The sequence below is a fragment of the Chionomys nivalis genome, chromosome 1, assembly GCF_950005125.1.
Source record: "Chionomys nivalis chromosome 1, mChiNiv1.1, whole genome shotgun sequence".
NCBI lineage: Eukaryota > Metazoa > Chordata > Mammalia > Rodentia > Cricetidae > Chionomys > Chionomys nivalis.
In genome coordinates, this window is record NC_080086.1 from 58357476 (window position 1) to 58383996 (window position 26521).

Genomic DNA, 26521 nt, shown 5'->3' on the forward strand with positions numbered 1-26521 from the left:
AACAGGCCAGAGCTATGCACTAAATAGGTTAACTTTTACTCTATGTCACTTAAATATTAAAGTAAAAAAAAAATAAAAAAAAATCACTCATCTCTGCATCTCCACCCGACATCTGTGAAGTACCCCTGCCCCCTAACTTCGGGGACCAGGGTGAGCGGAAGAGCTTATAGGGGCTAGGCCAGCCAAAGAGTTCTCCCCAGAGGGCAAGGAAGCAGGAGAAAGGAGAAAGTGGCCTCAGCTGGTGCCAGAGAGGATGGGACTGGCAGGGGGAGGGCGGGGAACACGCGGAGAGGGGAGGGACCAGCAGGCGGGGAGCAAGCTGCAGAGGGAAGGGAGGAGGGGAGACGTGCTCTCCCGAACCAGCCGGGACAACTAGGCGGAGACCGCCCGGCTGACGACCGCGCCGGCCCAGGCCACCCGCCCTCCCGGGGGCTGCGGCGTGGATACATCCAACCAACAGTGCTGCGTGCGGGAAGCGCCCGGCCATGTTCAGCCGGAGCTCACGGAAAAGACTGTCCCGCCGCTCGGTGAGTGTCCTCCACCCGAGCGGGGCCGCCCGCCCGGTCCCCACCGCCGGCAGCCAGCGCCCGGGCCCAGCCCCTCTCCGCCCCGCGGCCGCGCACCTGTGGCCCCAGGTAAGCTGGTCCCGCGGGCGCGCGAGGGGCTGGGTCCTACTCCAGGCCAGGTGACAGTGCCACCAGGGACCTGGACCCTAAATGCCATAGTTCGGGGGGCGCCGGGGGCGAACCTTCTTCTTTATCCTGTCTCTTAAGGGAAATGGGAACCCCAGCGCCCAGACCGGACCTGGGAATGGCTTTTGGATGTTCCCACTACCGTCTTCCTAGGAGCCCCAGCTTAGTCCAGGGCAGCCACCAGGTGGTCCCCGCAACTCCAGGGAACAGAGAGGTCTTGCTTTTGTTTCTTAGAAGCCGGTGACCAAGGTGTCTGGGGGAGACAAAGCCCCAGCCAAGCCATTTCTTGATGATTCTGTGCCTATGCTCTATAGACAGCCCACCTGGGACCACACGCCCTTCTCCAGGTGCGAGAATCTGTTCCCAAGTCCCCAACATCAGAGAACAGTTGAGTCCAATCTCAGAGGCAGGGTGGGAGGGGCAGGCCTCCCAGCCTAGGATTCAAGTGGGGCTTTGAAGGAAGCCCTGGTGGTGGACATGCTTGTGTTGTCTTTTTGTTTTGAAGTTGACCGGACTGGGTCGGATTGAGAGAGGCCAGCCATGTAACGCCTGTGGTGACCAGTGCCCCGGGTTCGCCTTGCATAAATGGAGGTAGGATGGTCTTAAGTGCACCACACTGTAGGAAGGAAAAGAAATACACGTTCCCCTCTTTTAAGTCTATCCTGTAAGTCACATGGAAAGAATGCAAACACTGTTCCTTTAAGAGCCCAGCTACATCTGCTACAAATATTGAAGGTGGAAGTGGTGGCCAGACACCGGAGGATGCAGGAGATGCATTTTCCTGATGCCAGAGCTTTAAGTGGGAAGTGTCTAGGTAACTCGGCCCCAAACAATTCAAACCTGGAGCCTGACAGTGTTGCCAGGCACCATGGTTCAGCGGGTGGAGGATTGCCTAGACTAACTGGTGTTTTCCAATTGTGCTTTCAGCTGAGCCCTTGTAACTCTGGGTCCCAACCACAAATCCACCACTGCCTGCCTGTGCTGTGTCAACCCTCTTCCCGGGGCCAGATGTTTCTTATTAATGTGCCTTGAATGTTGATTTTCAGGCAGCCTCAGCTGGCTTGCAATGATTTTGTTTGGGAGTGGAGGGATTTGGGTACCCTCCCACCGCATCGGATGGGTAGGGCTGTGGTTGGGAAAAGTTGGGGTGTGGTGTTTACAGACTCTGCTTGGTGATAGAAAGGTGAGTCCTCTTCCCTGGCGTCTTCATGAAAAAAGAAAGTGGGCACAGCGGATAGTTGACTGGTATCATTCCTGGATTAAAGTGACCCCCCCAACACACACCAATCACAGCTCCTTTGAAGAAGACGATTTAGCACACAAAGGAGGAAAGTTATCTCTGCCCCCTGCCACCTTTGCACATCTCTGGTTTCCTACAACTATGGCATCTGCTGGGCACCCCACGTTAAGGAAATCCCGGCTGGTTTCTCCAGAGATGAAGTGCTTTTGTTCCCACCTCGGATGAGTCTGGCAGGCTCTCTGCCTTTGTTTCAGGACACTGAGCACAGACTTGGGGCTTTCAAGCATGTAACGACCAGTGTGGCAGAGTCAGGTGGGCGACCTTATAAATATGTGGTTGGGGACATAGGCGTCTATCAGTAGCGCCAGTGCTGTCTTCAGGTAGGTGTGGTAACTGTGGGTGGGCCCTGTGGATAGGCCCTGGGGTGTCTCGGGTATGAAGGGTATGAAAGTGGGTTGCACATGGGCTGGGTTTTGAAACCTCGTTTCGCAAAATTCAGTATGAGCGAGAATAGCTCGTGGCTTCTCCTGATCCACTGGCAATGTAATGGAAGTGATGAGCAGGGCAGGTGACTTGAAGCTTCCCTGTCTTCCTTTGCCTACAGGTCCCTTTCTGACCAGAGGCCAGGTGGCCAATGGCTCTGTGAGGGTGTATGGCTTACCTTGTCCTCAAGCCATGAACAACCTCTGAACGTTCAGTCCCTAAGGGTCCATCGTTCCCCATTTCTCTACTTGTTAAGATGGGGGTGACAAGGACGCTTATCTGGGGATTACATGAGATGTGGAAAGTATTGTTTTTTTATGCCCAGGCCCAGAGGAAATGTGCCCTGATTTCGTTGTTCCCAGCTTCCTGCCACGGGCTGCTCAGGGGGAGATGTAGCTCATTTGTTTGAGGATGCTGGATGACCGGGGTCACTTTGACCTTCATGATCATGGTTCTTCCAACTTTACAGTTGATGTTGTGATGGGAAAACAAGGGGTTTATTTTCAGCCCGTGAAGGAAAAGAGACCTTTTCATCAAACTGAGGGATTTTCACATGGAAGCAATTTCCCCCCTAGCTCCAGCAAAAAGACATCCCTTTGTGCCATGAATAGGGTTTTATGGTGTTTCCTCCCATCCTGGACAGGAAGCTGCTTGGCTGACCTTCTGCCTGATCATTTTTGGGTTCTAGCAATCTTTGTAGTCTTCCTTAAAAAACCTTGTTACCCTCTTTTACTGGGAAGCCCTAAGTCGATGGTGGACACTGATGCCCATGTAGGAAGAAGGGTTGGAGTGTCAGACACTGGGAGCTTATATTTGTCCTGACCCAAGGAGAATACACATCGCTTTCCCCAAATTCCAGTTCTTATTGCTGTGACAAACTGTATGGCAAAAGTAACTTAAGGAAGGGACAGGGTTTTTTGGGTTTTTTTTTTTTTTTTTTTTTTTTTGCTGTAATCTGAAGGCAGTCTCTGATGATGGAAAGGTCAAAAGGGTAGATGCTTGAGTCAGCTAGTCACTTCGTAGCCACAATCAAAGCAGAGAAAGCTGACTGCTGGCACTCTGGGCTGTGGGGTTGTGTCTCCCATATTCAGCATGGGTCTCTCCTCCTCAGTTGTACTTTTCTGGAAAGAGTCTCATAGATATACTTAGAGATACATTTCCTAGGTGACTCTAAGTCCAGCCAACTTGACAATGAAGACTAGCCATTACAACAGCAGCAACAACCCCAAGACCTTCCCATGTGACTTCAACCACTTTCCTGTTCTGTGTGCATCCAGCTTGATCCTCCTCCTTCTCACTGCCCACCTGGGCATCTCTTTGGAATAATGTAGGATTAAGATATCGCCTCCCAGTCCAAAGAGCCGTGAGTTCTAGGAAGGAAACACAGCGGAAACAAACTGCTTTCTTCTGGCATCGTGCTCAGACCTGGAGCTTTGAAGTACACCCAAAACTTAGCTGGCATTTGTTCTGTGACTAGCTCTGTGACCTTGGACTCTTTCCTGTCCCGCTGGAAGACTCTACAGAGCAAGTATTTGGATGGCTGTCATATGCCAGGTACTCTGGTGGTGGTGGTAGCCACTCAGCAAAAGACAGACCGTCAGGATGGCACAAAGAATGAGATCCTAGATAGGGCGGTTCATGCAACGACATTCGGGTGGAGATGACATTGGGTGGAGAGATTGGAGCTGGTAAGGAAACTGTCATTCCAGCTCCTGGAAGCTTGTTAGGAATGTACAGTCTGGATCCCATCCCCGGATGACCCACTGAGTCTATCTTGAACGGGAGGAGCCTGGTACTGGCTGACTTGCATGTCCATTTACAGCAAGAGGCACAGGGTGAATGGCAACATTGTTCCCCTCCCTTTGGGTCTTGCCATGAAGCGGGGAAAGATGTCTGTGAGAGACTGTGGGTCTTGTCAAAGCTATTGGATTGTGTTACCTGGGCTTTGCTGAGCGATGGTGCACTCCCATTTTTATTGTTCTGTTTTCCTTTAGGCAGACAATGCGGATATTTTCTAAATTTCTATTAAAGATGGGGGTTATGTGGGTCCTTGGGAAACAAGACCCACAACCCTTGCACTTTGTATGGAGCAGCTGGAAGCAGGTGACCTAGTGAGGAGAAGGCATCGTCTCATGGTAGCTTAGTGAAAACAACTGTCACAGCTTTTGGGCTGCAAAGATGATCCTTAGGGGGAGAATGGAAGAAGGCAGCTTCATGGATTGTGGCTGGGTGCTTAGTACTCTGCTACAGCAGGGCTACTGGGAGCCAATTATGCAGGTTTGCATCCAGTCCTGGGTCAGGGCATGGGGATTTGCACGTGTAAGTTTAGTCTCTGCACTTTCGTATACTAATGGATAATGGTACCAACAGTGCCAGATCTCCATCACAGAAGACCTGCAATAACAGAACAGGCTGACTGGTGGGTATCAGGCTCCCGGGTACAGCACATCTTTTTAGTCAAGCTTGCCAAACCTTGTGAGGTAGGTGTTATTTTATTGGTAAGGAAATCCAAACTTCCAGCTGCAACATCACTTAGCCATGACCACTGGGCTACCGAGGATCGTGCTCATCCCCTGTGACTTGTGTGCCTCCTGCTTTAGTTCAAAGCAGTGGCCACAACCCAAAGGCTCAAATCACTCAGCAGTTACTGGGTTCTGTTTGCTGAGCTTGGCATATTAAACAAGTACACCCCCCCCCCCCGATTTTTTTTTAGATTCTGGCCAGCTTTCCTACTTGACACAAACCAGTGACTCTTGATTGGTTTCCCTTCAGATGGGACTCTGACTTACCTTAGTCTCCAGCATTCCGGTTAGTTCTAGGACCTCTTTGGAGTTACCCATCCGGTACTGGAAATCCCAAGCCACCGCTCTCGTCTTTGCAAATAAGGATTGGGGGGAAAGCAATCTTCTCTACTACTAGCCACCCTGTGGGAAACAGTGGCATAACCAGACAGGGGCTTCTCCCAGGCTTGGCAACTCTTGAATGTGGACGTGACTACTCACTTTAGTGGGAGGGAAACAGAGTCTCAGAGGTGTAGCAGGTAATCCTCCAAACCTGACTATAAATGTCTTTCTTCTGGAGCACAGCATCTCAGATTTTATCTGCCTATAAAGGATTTTTGTTGAAACTCAGGTTCTGGTTCTCTTGGTTTAAGGTAGGACTCAAGAGTCTGTCCTTCTGAGAAGTTCCAAAATGCTGCTGCTCCCATGCCAGGGCCCACGTGAGCTGCAAATATCTAGGCCGTGACCTGCAAACTCTGACCTCTTGACCAAATCTAAGCCTCAGGTCTTTTGCATGATCACAAATAAAAATTGGATTTTACAATTTTAAAGAGCAGGAGGAGTATTAAGAGACAATAATCATCTACAACTTAGGGAAATAATCTGAAATTCAAATTTCCATATGTTTATATATGAATTTACTGAACAAAGCCTAGCTCATCTGTTGACATTTCACCTTGTTTGTTCTGTGACAGCAGGTGGGATTGAGTAGTTGAGGACGAGACCACAGCTCACATAGCCCAAACTATTTAGTATCTGACACCTACCGAAAACCATGCTGGCCTCTAGTCTGTATTACTGTTTAGAGTGCATGCATGCCTAGTTTAGAAAGAAGGAATCTGAGAGTCTTTGGAGTCAGGGTCTTAAAGGCATTTTCCTTCTAGCCAGCTGAGAAGAGAGGTAAAATAAAAGCAGTCAGAGAAGCAGGGCCCAGCCTACAGCTCTTCCTAAAGGGCTGTGGTAGACAGGGTTTGCAAGGCCAGATCAATGACCCTCCAGGGGCTTCTAAGCCCCTTGTAATCTCTTTAACATTGCAACTTTACATATACATGTAGGTTCAATTTGAACAGGAAGAGGTAGACTTTTATAACAGCCTCCTGGAGTCCCATTTTCATGAGCAGCTGACAGGGGCAGCCCACAGCAGGGTTGGCTTGGCGAGGCCATTATAATTATGTAGAACAGTTAGTCTCTGGATAAGGGAGGCTTTTTCAGGCACATGCTTTGACTGGACCACGGTTGCTCCAGACGCATTGCCCTTGTTGGGGGCAGGCAGCCATGCCTGTGCCTTGAAAAGCATCCTTTCTTAGTTGCCTTGGCGACTCTGGGCTGCTAACTGCAGCCGTAATTTGGGGTGAAGCTGGCCTGGTTTCCTTTAGTGGATTGTGATTTGGCTACGGAGTAGTTTTCCACCTATTGTGCTGTCTCAGTCAATGAATTTGCCAAGAAAAGGGAGAATGTGTCTGCGTATGAGCGAGACAGACCGATAGACAGACAGACTGGCTTAGACACTTATGCCTGGGATCATCTTCTAGGCAGGACTAAGAAAGTTGCTGATTATATGATTTGCATTTGATAAAATATATGATAGAATTTGAGGCCATTAGTAGGGGTTTCTCAAGAAAAACATCCAGTCCGTTTCAATACATTTGACATCTCTTATTTGGAAATAGATATTGGTGTTATGAAAGGAATTAAAATCTCTCTTCCACACACATACATATGTGTAGCAGGCCACCAAAGAAGAAAACTGCCACTGTGGGGCGGAGCCTGATACCTGTTTCATGCCTGCTAGCAAAGATGGTTTTCAGATTTTTAAATGCTTGTATTTTTAAATGATTTTTTAAAAATCAAAAGAAGACACACCTTTTATGGCACATGAAATTATATCGAAGTTCTATTTTGGAAACCTGTAAATCAAGTTTATTGGTAGCCAGCCCCATCCATTCTTTTGGTGACATTGGAGGCTGATAGTGACTTACATCAAGACAGGCCTTATATCCTGTAGAACTGAAAGTGCTTCCCTCCTGGACATGTTCAGAACCAGTTTCTCAACTGCTAAGCTAGAACTATGTATTAATTATTGTTTAGTATCTCTTTCTCATATTCAGTCATGTCATTTTCATTTATATGGAAAATATACATTCTTTGTATTATCATTTAGTTATTGCTTTTTTTCATGCTTAGAAATAATCTGTGGATATTTTCCACATTCGTCTATACAGGGCGTAAAGTGCTAATACATTCCTTGCCATCCAGCCTCCGTTGTGTATGGAGCAGAGTCCGAGATTTCATGGTCATGCTGTTTCCACTGCTCCATATCGAGTTCACACCGTCACTGTCCCCATGCCCATGTTTGTCCAGTTCTATATTTCTGTCATATAACTGACACTACTGGGTCAGAGGATATGGACGTGAAGAAATTTAAAAACACTCGTCAACTTCTCCTGACAATTTCCATCCTAACTCTTTTAAAAGCCTGAGTGTTCGCATGCTCATAGCGCTGCGATGTTGAGACATCTCAGCTTGTATGGCAACCTGATAATTAATCCTTGCTTAATTGCCCGAAGTGACAGTGTGTGCCTGACGAACAGTGAGAAAACACAGGCCATCAGTGGCAGTCATCTACTTTCCACGATATATTTTAATTTGTCTCTAATCTGGCATGCGATGCCCACACTCTGTTGAGCGGCTTCGCTCACCCCAGTGCCTCTGCGGTTTACATTGGCAGGAGGAAGAGGACCAAATACATTTGCTATCTTATTGTCTCTTGTTTCTAAAGGCTCAAAGGTTAGCCTTTAACCTTGCCATGAATGAGTACCTCAGAGGGATTCCCCTGTGGAGAGAGGGAACATTGCCTACTGGGAATCATTCCTACCTCCCTCAGTTTCTTGAGATCAAAGGTTTTCTGCCTTGGGGCATATGGGACAGTAGTAATAGGTACAGTCTCTGGGGGCAAACGTGTGGTTAGCCACTGCCATAACTGTGTCTTGGAGGCTCGTAAAGACTTACCTGGGAGCGTTAAAGTAAAGTGGCTAAAAGGGCAGACTTTAAGAGCATGCTGTCTTCATGTGTGTGGAGGCCTCAGATTCAGATGTCATCCCACAGGAACCACTGCTTTATTTTGAGACAATCTGTCTCTCACTGGGGCCTGGGGCTTCCTGATTTCAGTGAGCTGGGACTGAGTCTCAGGGGACCCTCCTCTCGCTTCCACCTCCCCAGAGTAGACTATAGATGTGTGCCGCCACACCCAGCTTTTTACTTGGGCTCTGTGGATGTCACTTAGTTTTTCATGCTTTTGTAGCAAGCCCCTAAAAAGTCACCTTGGCTCTGCTTCTGAGGCTGCACTGCCCTGAGCAAGGGACATAACCTTTTTGCACCCAGCTTTCTCAGTGAACTGGAGGTATTATGATTTGTCGGGTGAGGTGGTTGTAGGATTAACGGGATGAAACATAGATGCTTCCCCCGTGCCTTCAATGAAGCCTGGGTTGCATGAATACATTGACTTCAAGAAGATTCACTGGAAACAGGGCTGTATAAGGAGCTAGAAGATCTGGGTCCAAGGCCTGAGAAACTGTAGGTTGTAAGAGAGATTTAAAAAGCTACTCACCCAAGGACTGAAGCCTGTCAGTCTCAGTGGGAATGATGATTCTCCTCTTAGAGTCAGAGACAATATAGCACTCCGTCTTACCTTAGCTGACATTAACAGAATGAGATCTCACAGAAGGGTGGATTTAGAACCTTACTGTAAGCAGACTCTCGATGATGGGTTTATACACACCATGTGGAAACACATGGCTTTTGTTAGAATTATACGCTTATAACCTCCACCCGAGTACAGTGTGCATAAGGTGTTCATAAAAACAGTTTGCAAAGTCCAAGAGGAAGGTAACTTTCAAACTTGGCCTCTAGGGGCCTCTTGTGAGCATCCTGCCTCACCAACTACACTATGAAAACTGAGGTTCACAGTCTGTTTCTCCCTGGCCAACCTGATAATAGTCACTGAGTCTGTGGCCTCCTGCCTTGCTAGGAGCTTCCATTTATACGAGCACTAGTCCTTAATCCCAAGATCCCTCTTATATGGCAGAACGTATAAGGAGAACATTTATTCAATATCTGAACCTGAGAGCATGTCTTGGAACCTCTTAAAGCAAGATCTGTGTTTGTATCTTGTTAGCATTATACAGGATTTAAATCTTGAATTGGTTGACATTTAATAATGGGGGCAAACATATGATTTTTTTACCATCTTGGGATAACTGAAACTATAGGCCAACTCTTGTCTTACAGTTCTTTTAGATGGAGCATGCGTGTCCAGTGGGTACAGTTTCTACCCTTTGTCGTATTCTCATACTTGCGCCGCCTTGCTTGTTCATACTGACGGCTAGTCTCAGTACACAGCTGCTTTTGTAGCTACAGATTTGAAAGAAACCATGGCCAGAAGGATGCTAGGAATGTTAAGTCACTGCTTGGCAGGAACAGCCATGCAAAACAAGACATCTAGGCAACAAAATCCACCATGTCTGGGAGATGCTGTGGGGGTAGAACTAACATGATGGAGACCTTATGTGTGCCTGGTGTCTGACATGCATCGCTTCATGTCATTCTTCAAACGGTTTTCTGAGATGTGCTTTTGCCCTCCATTTTTCAAGTGTAAGCAAGCAGGGAGGTGATGTAACCAGCTAGCAAAGTCCCATTCACACCGACAGCAAGTCACACGTCTTTGAGGCTCAAGATACCAAGTTGTTCAAGACATGTTTAGTTATAATGTTTTGATTTTCAGTGTCAATATGAAATTGCACTGTGGCGTAACTCATCTTCCACGTTCAATAGCTTGGGGATGGAATCTGCTTCATGTCTGTAAATGAACACAGTATCTGAAGGACTCTGGATTAGCTGCTGTGTGTGAGGGAGGCTGAGGCCATTCACATGAAACTCCTCTCAAATTGGAGGGGATGGTGATTGCTAGGTAGGGTTCCTGAAGGGTGCCTCCTAGAGTCCCAGCTCTGTAGAGGAGGAATTAGAGCTTCACCAGATCTGTATTGAAGGGAGCATCATTCAGGTTGTTGATAGCTTGTGTTTTGGTTGAGCACACTGGAGAGTTTGAGGAGGAAATGTCTTTAAGAAGATCATCATAAGGGCCTGGGGAGCTGGCTCAGTGAATAAAGGACATGCCTGCCATACAGGTGTGAGGATCCCTAGAAACCATGTAGAAGTTGGAGGTGGTAGCTAGGGCCCATAATGTCAGCCCACTTATGGTGAGATAAGAGAGACAAGAATTTCTGGCCCAGCTGTGAACAATGAGGGACCCTGGCCCAAACCAGGTGAAAGACATGGGCTAGTACCATAGGTTGTTCCTTTGACCACTACATGCATGTGTGGTGCATGCGCACCACTCTGACACATGAACATACACACATACATACTACTGAAACCACATACATAAAAATCAAGAAAGGTTGTGATCATTTGCATGTTTCCTGAAGGAAATCCCCCACCAAAGGGATCAGCCAACAGAGAACTCATAGTATGCCTTCGATGACTAGCTTGAAGCTAGCATAACAGCATGTCATGTGACCATTTTTAAGTCTTTTGACTTGAGTTTTGAATGTGTGGCTTGACACTTACGAGATCCAGGTGTCTCCATGGCAAAATGAACGCAATCACGCGGTGGACAGTGAAAAGCTTGAATATGGGCATTATGAGATCTTATGTTTATTAAAGAATGAGGTGATACAGAATTGGATTGCCCAGGCTTAGGCATTGACTCGTTATGTGCACATATAACATGGGAACACATGCTCCACCTTCAAATGCTAAGGAGCTAGGCCTCAGGGGGAACTTATTAAAAGAGTGCAAGTGTTTTCTCTTTTTCAATGGCTCCACAACATTGTCTCGATGACATAGTTTTCAAAGCCTTTTGCTTTACAGTCGGGCACCCAGGATTTTCTTTCTCATTTGTATCTTTGATGACTTGATTTTTGAAGCTTGCCCAGCAACTTGCTGAGTTGTTTACAAATCTCGGTGCCTGGCTCCTTTTAATTTTTATGAATTCCAAGATTAGAGGCAGTGGGTGAACTGGAGAATGCCCATGCGTGCTTTCTCTTGGGCTTGGAATCTTGGTAGTCCTATGAAGGACACAGTGGTTTCCTTGTGCTCTAGAGGTGGAAGAACAAGAGCTATGTCCTGGAATCTGGGGTTATTTTTACAGTTCGTGTGAGAACGTTCCCCACAGACTCATGTGTCTAAATGAGCCTAGCTCAGGTACTAACTACTTGGGGAAGTTGTAGGATGCTGGGATGTAAGGTCCAGACATGGGCCTTGAGAAACCTCAGCCCTGTTTTTTTTTTTTTCTGATCCTATCTAATTCTTAATCTGTCACGTTGTGAACACACCACAGGCACCACTATGAGCGTCCACTGTCACAGACAGAACAGACTCTTCTCTGCCATGATAGATGCCCCCTATAAATTGAACACAAAAAACTCCTCTCTTTTAATTGCTTCTGTGGGATAGTTTGTCATAATGACAAGAAAAGTAACTAATATGGAATTTAATTTTTAACATAGTAGATAACATTTAAAGGTAGAGTCATCTCTTAGTTTAATTGTGGCTGAATTGCCAGATAGCTTGTTGTAGTCCAGACAGTTTTGAAGATTCAGCAAATTGATTTATGAATTGACATAAAGAATGAGTATAACTCCACCACCTGGAAATGTGTGGTCCTATCAGTAAGATGTGATTTTCTTCTAGTCTGTTTCCATTGCATCCAGCTTCCCATAGCTGTAAGACTTCCGAGAGCTTCTGAAACACATTCCTAACTGACTGCCTGAAAGCAACAGAAGCTCCCGTGTCTTCTGAAGTTAGAGAGCTCCAGAATCAAGGTATCAGTGGAGTGTGTCCTTCCGGGAGACTGTGACAAGTCTGGTCCATGCCTCTCAGTGTGCCTGGTTTGTGGGTTCACCACTCCATCATCATATGGCTTCCTTCCTGCTTGCTGTGGCCACTAAGGATTTACCTTTGGATTGAGGACCACCTTAATCCATAATGGTCTCATCTCAATTCTTAATTATATCTGCAAAGACCCTATTCTTTTATAATAAAAAAACCCTGTCAAGTTCATCCAGACAGGTGCATCTTTTGGGAGTCTCTCTATTGATGCCAATATAATAGTTATGGGAAAAAAATTTGTGACTTTTTTATATACAAATTTTTAGTAAACTACTTAAATAAATTTAGGAGTATAATATCCTAGAAGTAATAAAAGTGATAAAACAATTTTCAGCACTGTTGCATTTTTTTTCTCTCAAACATTACATCCTGGCAATTGCAGTTTCCTCTCCCTCTATTCCTCTAAATCCCTCTATCCCTCTTCCAACTTCTCTGCTCAGATCAACTCCTCTGTTTTTCTTACAAAAAAAAAAAAAAAAAAAAGCAGGCCTCCCAGAGATATCCACCTAACATGGCCTAACAAGTTGCAATAAGACAAGGCACAAACCCTAATACCAAGGCTAGGCGAGGCAATGCAATATGAAAAGAATATGAAAAGGGTCCCAAACACAGGCAGAAGAATAAGAGCCCCCCCCCCCACGCCTACTGTTGGAGTCCCATAAGAACATCAAACTACACAACCATAGGTATATGCAGAGGACCTAGGTCAGACCCTTGCAGGTCCCCTGATTGTCGCTCCAGTCTCTGTGAACCCCTATGAACCCTGCTTAGTTGATTCTGTGGACTGTGTTTTCATGCTGTCCTTGACCCCTCTAGCTCATACAATCCTTCCTCCCCCTCTTCTGTGGGGTTTCCCTAGATCCTAATGTTTGACTGTGGGTCTCTGCATCTGTTCCCATCAGTTGCTGAAAGATGGCAATTGGGCTAGGCAACAATCTGAGTATTACAGAGTATTGTTAGGAATCATTTAATTGACTTTTTTTGCCAGTTGTGCTTGGTTCTATCCTGGGTCTCTGGGCTGTCCTACCTCTGGTTCCTGGCCATCCAGGAAGTGTCAAGGGTGGGCTCCTTCTCATGATGTGGCTCTCATGTTGGATCAGTAATTGGTTGGCCACTCCCACAACTTCTGTACCACCATTACCCCAGCCCATCTTGCAGGTAGGACAAATTGTGGGTTGAAGATTTTGTGTCTGGGTTGATGCCCCAGTCCCACTGCTAGGAGCTTTGCCTGTATCACCCATTATTAGGAGACTTTAGTGACATCAGTCTGGGCTCTGTATCCATCATTACTAGGAGACTTTAGTGATTACTTTCTCTTTTTTATTTTTTTAAAAGAAGGAACCAAACTCTTTTTTATTTTACATAACATTCCCACTCCCTCCTCTCCTCCCATTCCCCAGTGATTACTTTCTTATGTATCCTGTCCAATATTAACTTTCTTTAAAAAAAGAGAGAGATTTATTTTACATATATGGGTCTTTCCCTGCATGTGTGTATATGTATGACATATGTGCCTAATACCATTGTGGTGGTTTGAAAGAAAATTGTCCCCAAAGGGAATGATACTATTAGGAGGTGTGGCCTTGCTGGAGGAAGTCTGACACTGTGTATGCAGGCTTTAAGATCTCATATATGCTCAAGCCACACCCAGTGAGACAGTTCACTTCCTATTGTCTGTGCAAGATGTAAAACTCTCAGCTACCGTGTCTGCCTGCATGCCACCATGTCCCACCATTATAATGGACTGAGCCTCTGAAACTGTAAGCCACCCAACTAAATGTTTTCCTTTATAAGAGTTGCTGTGATCATGGTGTCTCTTCACAGCAGTAGAAACCCCAACTAAAGTAGCCATGGAATCAGAAGATAGCGTTGGAGCCCCTGGAAGTGGAGTTAAGGACAGTTATGAGCCATCATGTGGATGCTGTGTGCCAGACCCAAGCCCTCTGTAATCGTAACCAGTGCTCTTAACCATTGAGTCTTCTCTCTGGCCTCCAGTAATGGCTTTCTAACTATGTCATTTGTAATACCACGTGGCCTTGACTTTGGGGCAATTTTGTGAGGAACACACTTGACCTTTTTAAAGGCACAATTGAGGGCTTGCAACAGGAAAGGATTGTTGAAGCTGCTATCAGTGGATGGAATTCTGCAATGGAATTTGTAGCTCATACTGGTGAGGTCTGAATCACTTGACACACGCATGCACGCACGCGCACACACGCACGCGCACACACATACACACACACATGCACACACGCACACACACACACACACACACACACGGTCACCCTACAGAGTTCATGTATCTTCTTTTAGTTTTCTTTTGAGCCTTGCCAGGAAAACGTGCAGGAAAGCAGGAAATGAACTAGTAATGTGTGGGGAGTTATTTGTGGAAAGAGCATCTGACCTTTTGACTTCTTAATGAAGGTCATATAATGAATTCACTCTCAAAGGAGAGCAAATAGTCTGTCTTAGAAAAGGAGATGTTTAATAATCATGGATATGAATACCATTCCTCCCAATCCTGCTGGAGCGGGATTAGTCCCCACAAACTACACTTGGTAGAGAGAACCAGGAGAGGCAGAACATTGATGCTCCCTCCCAGGTGTCCCATTTCAACCCTGCAAAGAGATCTAGATTTACTAGAGTAACACATCTAAAGGAAAATGAAAGCAAACAGTGTTTTTTTTTAATGTTGTGTTCATTAGCTTATAGCTATCATTAATTGAACATTTACAATTTGCCAGGAGTACTATAGGAAGCACATTCCTTGAAGTCTCTTATATGGTAATAATAACTATTATTTTTATTTGAGACAGGGTCTCCCTTGTAGCCTAGGCTGGCCTGGAACTCGGAGTCTTCCCAGTAGCTTCCCAAGTGCTGAGATCAGAGGTGTCACCACCAAACCCAGTCTCTTAAGTGAGGTTTGAAGCCACTTACAAGGCAGATAGCATTGCCTTTGTTTCCCGCAGAAACTGAGCTGCTCTGCTGCAGGTCTTGGCTGTAGAGCAAGTTGTTACCAACATTGATATTATATGTCTTTTGGCTCTGATTGAAGTCTGGACTCTTAATCTGTAGGCACCCCTCAGGCTCTGGAGGGCTGGTGTAGACTTTAAAAAACTAGAATATTCTGGGGGTTGCACATCAACCTCACGGTGTCCATTTATTTGGTTTTACTTGGGACTTAGAATTGGAACGTTCTCAGGAACTGGTAGTCTGGGAATGTGGTTAGAAACTTGTGAGTCTCAAATGTAGCCCAGCCTTCCAGGATTTGATAACCATGTCAAGAACACCAGAAGAACATACAAACACATGTGCGTGGCTTAAATAATTTAAACATCAGTTTTGCCCAGCTGCACAGTACCTTGCTTTATTCACAGACTTCAACTGCCTGTTAAAGGAATTGGGGTGGGGCTAGCAAGGAGATTGAATTAGAGGGAGACATTCCCTCCCTCTCTTCGATCCTCCCTCCCTCTTACCCCCATCCCAACCTTGGACGGGGTCTCCTTGAGTACAGGGATAACAGACATGTACCAAACCTGGCCCTGGGTTTTTGTTTCTCACCGTCTCCTTTCCTATCATTTACAGTTTGTGGACTTAGTGGTCTAAATCATGGGTTGGATGCAGACTTGCACAAGCCAAGGTTATAATATCTCCACAAAAATGATCAGACATGAATGAGACAGCCTACGGCAGTGGTTTATAACCTGTGGCTCATGGCCTCTTGTTGTGGGGGCTGTGGGCTGTGTTCCTGTTGCCCCAGCTCCTGGTCGCCTGACTAGCTTATGCCCCAAAATAACGACACACAAACTGTATTCTTTTAAACACTGCCTGGCCCATTTCTATTCATGTGTGTAGCACCTTGAGGTGCGCTTACCAGGAAGATTCTAGCCTACATCCATCCTGGGTCCGAGTTTCATCGTGTCTGCTCTGGAGCACAGTGGCATGGCGTCTGCCCCAGAGAGGAGAGCTATCGAGTCTGAGCTCACTTCCTCTTCCTCCCAGCATTCTATTCTGTTTACTCCACCCACCTAAAGGCTGGCCAATCAAACGGGCCAAGGCAGTTTCTTTATTAGCCAATGACCTTCCTCCATCAGCCTCTCTGGGGGTTGAACTAAGACCATCAGAAAGTGCAGATATTATCATTTTGATTCATAACAGTAGCAAAATTACAGTGATGAAGTAATAATGAAAATAATTTTATGGTTGGAGATCACCACACAGAAGGATCTGTATTAAAGGATCACAGCATTAAGAAGGTTAAGAACCACTGGTCTACTGGGTAGTAAAATGAACACCCTTAGAAATCAAAATATTACAGACCTGTGACAGAGCAGAACACCTTGAAAACTAGATCCAAGCCTCTGGGAACCGTAGAAGTCGGGTGGTTTTTCAAAAGAAGTGATCAATTGATTTGATTGATGTTACTAGGAAAAACACCCAGTTTTCCCTCTGGCTTGGCATAAAAGAGATAAATCTAAAACTTAAAAAAAAAAAAAAGCCACAGGGCTGGAGAGATGGTACGGCAGTTAAGAGCACTGGCTGCTCTTCCAGAGATCCTGAGTTTAATCCCAGCAACCACATAGTGGCTCACAACCATCTCTAGTGGGAACTGATGCCCTCTTCTGACATAAAGGTGAACATGCAGATAGAGCACTCATATACATAAAATAAATAAATAAATCTTAAAATAAAAGCTACACTTTTATTGAGGTCAGCTCTTACAGACTTGGGAGGAAAAGGCATATCTAAACATAGACATTTTAGCATCCTTCCTTCCCTCCCTGCCCTGGAGCCACACAGACAAAGCAGTCGGTACCTTCTAGCCTCAGGCATTGGCACATACTGAGGGCACTGCCTAGGTGTGTTTCTGTGGCTTGATCGTCTCTTACCCACCAGGCCAGTCTGCTTGTTCCTTCTCTAGAATCGTTTTCCCAACTGATCTAAAATGAAACTCGAGTCACTAAGCCCCCCTTTCTCTTTCATGTTTTCATAGTGTGTGCCCCACCTGAAATTATATGTGAATGAATTATGTGCTTTTTGTTTGTCCCTGGGAATAGTTTAGCTTATGTAAGCATGCCAGTGCCACAGTTATTATATTGCTTGCTGCTTTTGTTGAGTCCCTGACCCCTGGAGCAGTACCTGGTGCTTAGCAAAGATCCACTTCAGGTACATTGACTGAATAAACAGGAGGGGGGCAAGAAACTCAGTAGTCGTAAAGGAAGACGGATTATTTTGTCATTAATAATTTTTTAAAAATACAGAATAAAATTTACAGGCAGGAGAAAATTTGAACAAATTATTTGGTTACCTGTACTATACAGAGACAGTCTTTTTTTAATAAAGAAAACCATTTCTTGCTAATGACAGAAATAAGCGTGAGACAATTTACCCTGAAACAAACATACTCATTCTGGGCAAGGGTCTCAGTGGGCAAACGTGAGAAAGCCTTATTTGTTTTCTCGAGGGGAGTGTGACTGTTTCTCTTGTTTCTGTTAATTTGCACATCCAATACAAGCAGACTGTATCTGTCTCACGGCAAACTCTGTCTCCAGTGAGCGCTACCACCTCTTCTTGTAGAAATTGCTAAAATGGTAGCTATCATATAATGTGCTCAAGGTTAAGCTTGATTCATTTCTGTCAAGAGTTTAAAACCTCTTCTGGTACTGAAGGATTTGGAATTGCCTATAAGTGTAACAAGATTGATAATTGTGATTCTGTGATCTAAGGCATGGTAAGAAAGTAATGACAGAACTACCTTTCCAGTCCTCAAAACATCGCCTTTGCATTTAGAGATCCATGGATTTGGGCACGTGTGTGTGTGTGTGTGTGTGTGTGTGTGTGTGTGTTTATTTCTTTTTTTTCCTTATCATGATGAGTAGGAATGGGGCAGCTGGCATTTAGTAGGCTGGGGCCAGTGGTACATTAAGCATCATGGAGTCTATGAGAAAATACCATGGAGGTGGAGGTGGTCCTGTTCCCAAGGGTGGGACAGAGTTGGCAGAAGCAGGTGCCCATGGATGAATACATGCTACCCATGTTTCTGAGGCTGGTAGACCTGGTAACCTCTCTGGCCATGGTCTTCTGCATTTATAACTAGGAAGAGGTTGTAGAATCAGAACAGTTCTATCATCAAGAACACCCAGTAAAGCACATTCAGAAGTCTCTCTCCAGAGCCGTCTTCGAAAGCTTCTCATTGTGTACAAGTGCATCTTCCTATTGCCAAGTGTGCTTGGGCTGTTAGCTGCTGTGTTCCCAGTCACCTTTGGAAACCCAGGAAGCATGGGCACAAGGGGAGCAAAACTAGCTATTCCTGGGGAAACTGAGCAGAGTGCTTGGGTATAACTAAAAAGGAATGCTAAAACCAGTGACGTTAACATGCTGGAAGCATAAAGATTAGTAATGAGGCAGATTGTGAATGGATTTTTTTTTTTTGACAATGTCTTTAAAGTTTAGACACTACTCTTTAGAAAGAACAAAGTAAATCCTGAACTGAAATTTAAAAGAATTTTATTATAGGTATGTTTGATTCAAGAAATAGAAGCTATTTGAATCTGTAAAAGCTATATTTAAAGTCCTTTACCTGATTAGAATGAGTCTATAGTTATATATTTCAAGAAAAAGATCAAAGCCGGGCGGTGGTGGCGCACGCCTTTAATCCCAGCACTCGGGAGGCAGAGGCAGGCGGATCTCTGTGAGTTCGAGACCAGCCTGGTCTACAAGAGCTAGTTCCAGGACAGGCTCCAAAACCACAGAGAAACCCTGTCTCGAAACCTCCCCCCCCAAAAAAAGAAAAAGATCAAGATTGAAGATTTATATCCATGTGGTTTCTGTGTGTATGTATTCTTTAATGTGACAATTATTGCTAGTTATCCCTACATTCATAATTCCATCCTTTGGATTATATCCTTCCAAAAGAAAAAGCAAGCAAACAAACAAAACCAAAGAAGCATGACTCCCAGTGACTGTGTGTTATATGACCCAAGAACAAAGATCTCGTTTCTAGTCCTCGTCTCTCCTAGAACTTTCCCTTTAGTTAGGTTCTAGCCCGAGGGGTAGAAGAGAAAGCTGTCGGATGTGCAGATATAGCTTCTGCAACGTGTGTTATGGAAAGCAAGCAACCCTTTCTTTCCTGGCTCCCACCCATCAGAACTTGGGTGAGACAGTTGAAGCTTACGTAGCTGCAAAGAGGTAGAAAGTCAGTGTTGAGAAAGGCAGACAAAGAGCGTGTTTGTGACAACCAGAAAGATGCTGCACTAGCCTTGGGCTGCATGATTCTAGTCTACAAATATTCCATTTTGTTGAAGTCACTATGATTTTTGGTTTTACTTGTTTATAGCTAAATTTCATTCCAGCTGGATTCTTAAAACTTAACAAACCAACTGCAGATGCTGATTCTGCTAGACAAAGGCTTCCTTATAGCAGATACTGCCCCGGGGTTAAGAATTAAATTCAACTGCTCAACAGAGTTGCCATTACTGTCTTTTCTTTTGAAACAAAATATTTACCTTTCTTTTCAGTGTATGAGGGTTTTTTTTTTTTTTTTTTTTCTGCCTGCATGTATGTTTCTGATCTGTATGTATGCAATGCCCATAGAGGTCAGAAGGAGGCATCGGATCTTCTTGAAACTGAAATTACAGAGAGTTGCTAGCTGCCATGTGGTTGCTGGGAATTGAACCCAGGTCCACTGGAAGAGCACAGAGTGCTCTTAACCACTGGGTCATCTCTGCAGCCCAGAACTGTCTTTTCTAACTATATCTTCTGTGTTCTTAGTGCTTGGAATTTAAAACCAACCTTTTATTTTATTTTTAGACATTCAAAAATATATTTTAATTAAAATGGAATTCCTTTTATTCCTTCTGCCCCCTCCCAGATAACCCCTTATAACCCCTCCCATGCCACTCCCTCAAGTTGTAGTACTTTTTTCCTTTGGTTATTATAGTAGCATGTGTGTTTGCATGTAATACATGCATAAATATATATTTTTGAATCCTTGGCTAAGGACAAATGTCCTCTTGCAGATAATGGCATTGTCAGAAAACCTGGTTTTCATAAGTTGCTAGAGGAAATTTAATAAATTTGGATGTAGTAGGTATTAAGACATGGCTTATTTTCACACTCAGTTTCTCTGTGACTATGTGTCCTTATCTATCATGGACTGACCTGAACCATCTTAGGAATGCCATCCTGTAACACAGGCTCCCATCATCTGAGGAAGTGCATCTGTTGCTGTAGACTGCATTTGGGAATGCTTACTTTAGGATTAGAGGGTATAGGATGAGTGAGCCCTGTGAATCCCTCTGATAGCCCCTATCGAGTTACCAGCCAGCTAAGCAGAGGGATCAAGTTCAGGTTACGTCTTTGGAGAGGAATGCCTGAGAGCTACAGTGTGAGTGTGTGTGAGGGGTGAAACCCTACCGCCTTGTGTGTGTGTGCACCAGGGTGTGTGCCTTTTAACCTCTTAATTCAATAATCACCACCCAGAAGATGTTCTTGCTGGGAAGTCGGCTTTACTGCTTGTGACCCAAGATAATGTGTGAAGGCTTTAAGCTTTATCTTTCTGGTGGTCATTACCAGCTGGCTTCCTCCAAGAAGAGCATCAAATTGGTGATAAAGGCTTGAGAAAATGGGACTGGAGAGATGGCTCAGGACAAAAGCTCTCTCCCCGATTGTTTGAGTGCTAGCACCCACATGGCTGTCAAACTGTTTGTAGCTCCAGTTCCCAGGGGTCCAGCACATTCTTCTGACCTCGAAGGGTACTACGTATATACATGGTACACAGACATACATGCAATCAAAACACCCATACATATAAAATAAAAAATTAAAAGTTTAAAACCAGAATATTGGCTTACAAGAAACTTGGTTAAAGAAATTTCTTGTGTGCTGCCCCTAGCCTCATATTTAATGAAATATGATTTAAAAGGTATAAGTTTCTATGTTTAAATGTAGTTGCATATATTTTTTTAATGTACATAGTTACACATATATATTCATACTAAGGTCAATGTGACTATGTGTGTCTATGTAGTGTTTGTGTCTGTGTCTACGTATGTGTACATGCTTTTTAAAAATACAAGTAATGTTAAATCAGACTGTTTATGTAGCAGTAGGTCTTATAGCCATTTTGACTTCTATAAATATAAAAATTTCTAAAAGACTGTATAATATCATTACACCATGTAGTTACACTGTATTTTTGTAACCAGCTCTCCACTGATGGTCATTGTGAATGTTTTCATTGCCTACTTATTCTGAATGGTGTCTCAGCAATCATTTGACTCTGTGTGTCAGTCCTACTCTGAGGAGAGAAAAATGTCAACAGGATAAATTCCTACAAGGAGGGTGATTGGTTCCAGGAGGACAGAACATTTTCACTGAGTGGCTATTACTAAAAGGGAAAAAATGCCATTATTCCAAACATGTGTAGACCTGTCAAATCGTAGGAGGGAGAATGCTAGGAAATTCTAGATGTCTGAAAAGAACCTGACTTTAGTAAACTTTGGAATTCCATAAAAAAAATTTATTAAAATGTTCCCTGTTGAATGTTATCCTGATAGTCTCTGTGAGAACACAGCTACCGCCCTAATGAAGACATGGGCCCATGTGTAGACAGTCATCTAGCTAATGCGTGTGGTTATAGAACTCAGGTGGGTCAGAAGAGTCACTTGTTTCCTCATAGCATTTGGGGGAGGGAAGCACATGGCTAGAATTTGAGTCTATTCTGCCTCCCCCTTTTAATCCCCTTTCTCACGGGATCTGGATTTACACATTTGTGAAAGGCAAGGGGCTACATGGAATAAGACCCTTTTCCTTCGTCCTTTCCGCCACACCTTCTAGAGCTATTTCTTCACAGTAAAGCTTGAACCTAGTTTGAAAAGTCACAGGTTCAAGGCCAGGTCTGGTAGTGCACCCCTTTAATTCCAGCACTCAGTAGACAGAGGCAGGATGAACTCTATGTCTGAGGTCAACCAGGGCTATGTAGTAGATCTCTGCCTCAAACACACAAACAAATACAACCCCCTTCCAAATAACAACAAAAACAAACCCACACACTCATCCCAAACAAAAAACAAGTCATAGGTTCTTGTGTCTGGAAACACCTCCTTTCCAGCCCTCAGTGTATCAATACCTGCGTCCAGACAAACATGGATTCTTGCCTGTGTACTTTTGTTCACCTTGTATCTGCCCTCCCCACTTCTCCCTTCTCCCTTTAATCCATTTTCCACATGATAGTCAAATACAAAGAAAGAGTTCTATAAAATATTGAGCAGATGCAAAAATATCGATAAAATATGTATAACACACAGACAGTGGGCGTAAGTGAGCCTCCTGCTTGGCTTTAGGAAAATGAGCCTTGTCATCCTATTTTCTGTTTACATTATTGACTCCCCATGGTACCACTCTCTTCAATTATGTTCTTATGATCTTTGCTTAATGCTTTTGTCAGAAACATGTTTCTCTGATAGTTGGTTTCTTTGTGTGTTCTTTGGAGACACAGACACGAGAGTGACTCTGGCATACGGAGCCAGCAGCAGGCCCGCAAAGCCGTGGTATATGAGTCTGTAGCTTTGCTAGCTAAAGAAGCATTCTTTTCCAAAGACATTTGTTCATTTGTGCTCTCATTTGCAGATAAGATCCTATTTGCTCCTTACCTTTCTCCCTGTTTAATCTTGTCACATCTCTAGGCCCTCATTTTACATGTGGTTTCCTCCTTCTCAAATATCCCTCCCCCTTTTCTATGTGAGCTTCTCATCTTACCCTCCAGGTTTGGGGCTAAACATCACCTCATAGCTCCTTTTATATGCTGTATCCTCCTTGCCCCAAGGGTGTAAGCTCCAGGGAGGGCTGTGTCCATGTCCCCTTGGTTCCCCAGTCTGTTCTCCCGAAACATGGTCGATGCTTAGAATCTAGTTGGCAAATGGAACCCTGTTTCATGGGTCCTCTGGCTTCTGAACCATCCCATGATAGCATTATCTGAAGTCATCTTCAAAGGACCCTAGAAGCTAAACTACACTGGTGGAATAGAATATTCCAGCACTGGACACTATAAGGGATGTCCAGATGAAATAAACAAACACATAGATAGAACTATGTAAAAGTCATATGCATGTTCGTCTCCAAAGACAAAGAGAGGAGGTCAGTGGGGGAGGTTTTGGGTGTATGTTAGCCTACTAACTGACCAGCGGTACACTGAAAATACAAGTAAGGTTAAGTGGGTTCAGATGGGCAGCCTGGAAATGTTTTTTTTTCTTTTATTTATTTTTTATTCTTTTTTAATTAAAATTTCCACCTGCTCCCCGTTTCCCATTTCCCTCCCCTCCTCCCAAATATTGCCCCCTTCCCCCACTCCCCTCCCCCTATCCCCACTCCTCTTCTCCTCCCCCCACACCATTCCCCCTCCCTCTCGATACTGAAGAGCAGTCCAAATTCTCTGCCCTGCGGGAAGACGAAGGTCTTCTATCTACGTCCAGGAAGGTGAGCTTCTAAACAGGCTAAGCTCCCACAAAGCCAGTTCATGTATTAGGATTGAAACCTAGTGCCATTGTCCTTGGCTTCTCATCAGTCTTCATTGACCGCCATGCTCAGAGAGTCCGGAATCAACCCATGCTTATTCAGTCCCAGACCAGCTGGCCTTGGTGGGCTCCTAATAAATCAGTTCCACTATCACAGTGGGTGGGTGCATCCCTCGTGGTCCTGATTTTTTGCTCTTGTTCTCCCTCCTTCTGCTCCTCATTTGGACCTTAAGAGCTCAGACCGTTGCTCCAAATTGAGAATCTGTCTCTACCTCGATCCATCGCCAGATGAAGGTTCTAAGGTGATATGCAAGATATTCATCAGTATAGGATAGGGTCGTTTCAGGTTCCCTCTCCTTAGTTGCCCAAGGTACCAGCTGGGGACATATTCCTGGACACCTGCGAACCCCTCTAGAGTCAAGTCTCTTGCCAACCCTAAGATGGCTCCCTTAGATAGGATATATACTTCGCTGCTCCCGTATCCATCCTTCCTATATCCCAACCATCCCAATCCCCCGAGCTCCTCCCATCCTCCCCTTCTCATATTTCTCATCCCATTTCCCCTTTGCCCCATGCCACCTCACCCGCAAGTTCCCAGTTTTTGCCCTGCAATCTTGTCTACTTCCCCCTCTCCATGCGGATGACTATAGGATTTTCTTTGGGTTCACTTTCTTATTTAACTTCTATAGGATCACACATTATATGCTTAATGTCTTTTATTTATGGCTAGAAACCGATTATGAGTGAGTACATCCCATGTTCCTCTTTTTGGGTCTGGGATACCTCACTCAGGATAGTGTTTTCTATTTCCATCCATTTGCACGCAAAATTCGAGAAGTCATTGTTTTTTACTGCTGAGTAGTACTCTAATATGTATATATTCCACACTTTCTTCATCCATTCCTCCATTGAAGGGCATCTAGGTTGTTTCCAGGTTTTGGCTATTACAAACAATGCTGCTATGAACATAGTTGAACAGATACTTTTGTCATTTGATGTGGCATCTCTTGGGTATATTCCCAATAGTGGTATTACTGGATCTTGGGGTAGGTTGATCCCAAATTTCCTGAGAAATCGCCACACTGATTTCCAAAGTGGTTGCACAAGTTTGCATTCCCACCAGCAATGAATGAGTGTGCCTCTTTCTCCACAACCTCTCCAGCAAAGGCTATCATTGGTGTTTTTGATTTTAGCCATTCTGACAGGTGTAAGATGGTATCTCAAAGTTGTTTTAATTTGCATTTCCCTTATCGCTAAGGAGGTTGAGCATGACCTTAGGTGTCTTTTGGCCATTTGAATTTCTTCTGTTGAGAATTCTCTGTTCAGATCAGTGCCCCATTTTTTTATTGGGTTCATTAGCATTTTAAAGTTTAGTTTCTTGAGTTCTTTATATATTTTGGTGATCAGACCTTTGTCTGTTGCAGGGTTGGTGAAGATCTTCTCCCAGTCAGTGGGTTGCCTTTTTGTCTTAGTGACAGTGTCCTTTGCTTTACAGAAGCTACTCAGTTTCAGGAGGTCCCATTTATTCAATGTTGCCCTTAATGTCTGTGCTGCTGGGGATAAACGTAGGAAGTGATCTCCTGTACCCATATGTTGTAGAGTACTTCCAACTTTTTCTTCTATCAGGTTCAGTGTGTTCAGACTAATATTGAGGTCTTTAATCCATTTGGACTTGAGTTTTGTGCATGGTGATAGATATGGATCTATTTTCATTCTTCTACACGTTGACAACCAGTTCTGCCAGCACCATTTGTTGAAGATGCTCTCTTTTTTCCATTGAATACTTTTAGCTCCTTTATCAAAAATTAGGTGTTCATAAGTTTGTGGGTTAAAATCAGGGTCTTCTACTCGGTTCCATTGATCGACTTCTCTGTTTTTATGCCAATACCAAGCTGTTTTCAATACTGAGGCTCTGTAATAGAGTTTGAGGTCAGGGATGGTAATGCCTCCAGACGATCCTTTATTATATAAGATTGTTTTGGCTATCCTGGGTTTTTTGTTTCTCCATATAAAGTTGATTATTGTCCTCTCAAGATCTGTGAAGAATTTTGATGGGATTTTAATGGGGATTGCATTGAATCTATAAATTGCCCTTGGTAGAATTGCCATTTTTACTATGTTGATCCTCCCTATCCAAGAGCAAGGGAGATCCTTCCATTTTCTGGTATCCTCCTCAATTTCTTTCTTCATTGACTTAAAATCTTGTCAAATAGATCCTTTACTTCCTTGGTTAGGGTTACCCCAAGATATTTGTGGCTATCGTGAAGGGTGATGCTTCTCTGATTTCCATCTCTGCTTCCTTATCCTTTGTGTATAGGAGGGCAACTGATTTTTTGGAATTGATCTTGTATCCTGCAACGCTACTAAAGGTGTTTATCAGCTGAAGGAGTTCTTTGCTGGAGTTTTTGGGGTCGCTTATGTACAGTATCATATCGTCTGCAAATAATGAAAGTTTAACTTCTTCCTTTCCGATTTGAATCCCTTTGATCCCCTTATGTTGTCTTATTGCTATTGCTAGAATTTCAAGCACTATACTAAAGAGGTATGGAGAGAGTGGACAACCTTGTCGTGTTCCTGATTTTGGTGGAATAGCTTTGAGTTTCTCTCCATTTAATTTGATGTTAGCTGACGGCTTGCTATAAATAGCTTTTATTATATTTAGGAACGACCCTTGTATTCCTAATCTCTCTAAGACCTTTATCATAAAGGGATGTTGAATTTTGTCAAATGCTTTTTCCGCATCTAATGAAATGATCATATGGTTTTTTCTTTCAGATTATTTATATGATGGATTACATTGATAGATTTTCGTATGTTGAACCAGCCCTGCATCTCTGGGATGAAGCCTACTTGATCATAATGGAT

General features: G+C 44.2%; 1 protein-coding gene across 1 annotated transcript in view; it reads left to right on the forward strand.

Moving 5' to 3' along the window:
- Nucleotides 1-342: 342 nt before the first annotated feature.
- The window catches only part of Prickle2 (prickle planar cell polarity protein 2), a 355220-nt gene continuing 329041 nt past the window's right edge, over nt 343-26521 (forward strand). Inside the window, exons 1-2 of the mRNA XM_057767802.1 lie at nt 343-635; nt 1198-1283. Coding sequence (XP_057623785.1) covers nt 486-635; nt 1198-1283 — 236 coding nt within the window. The 5' untranslated portion in view covers nt 343-485. The remainder of the gene's footprint in view (nt 636-1197; nt 1284-26521) is intronic.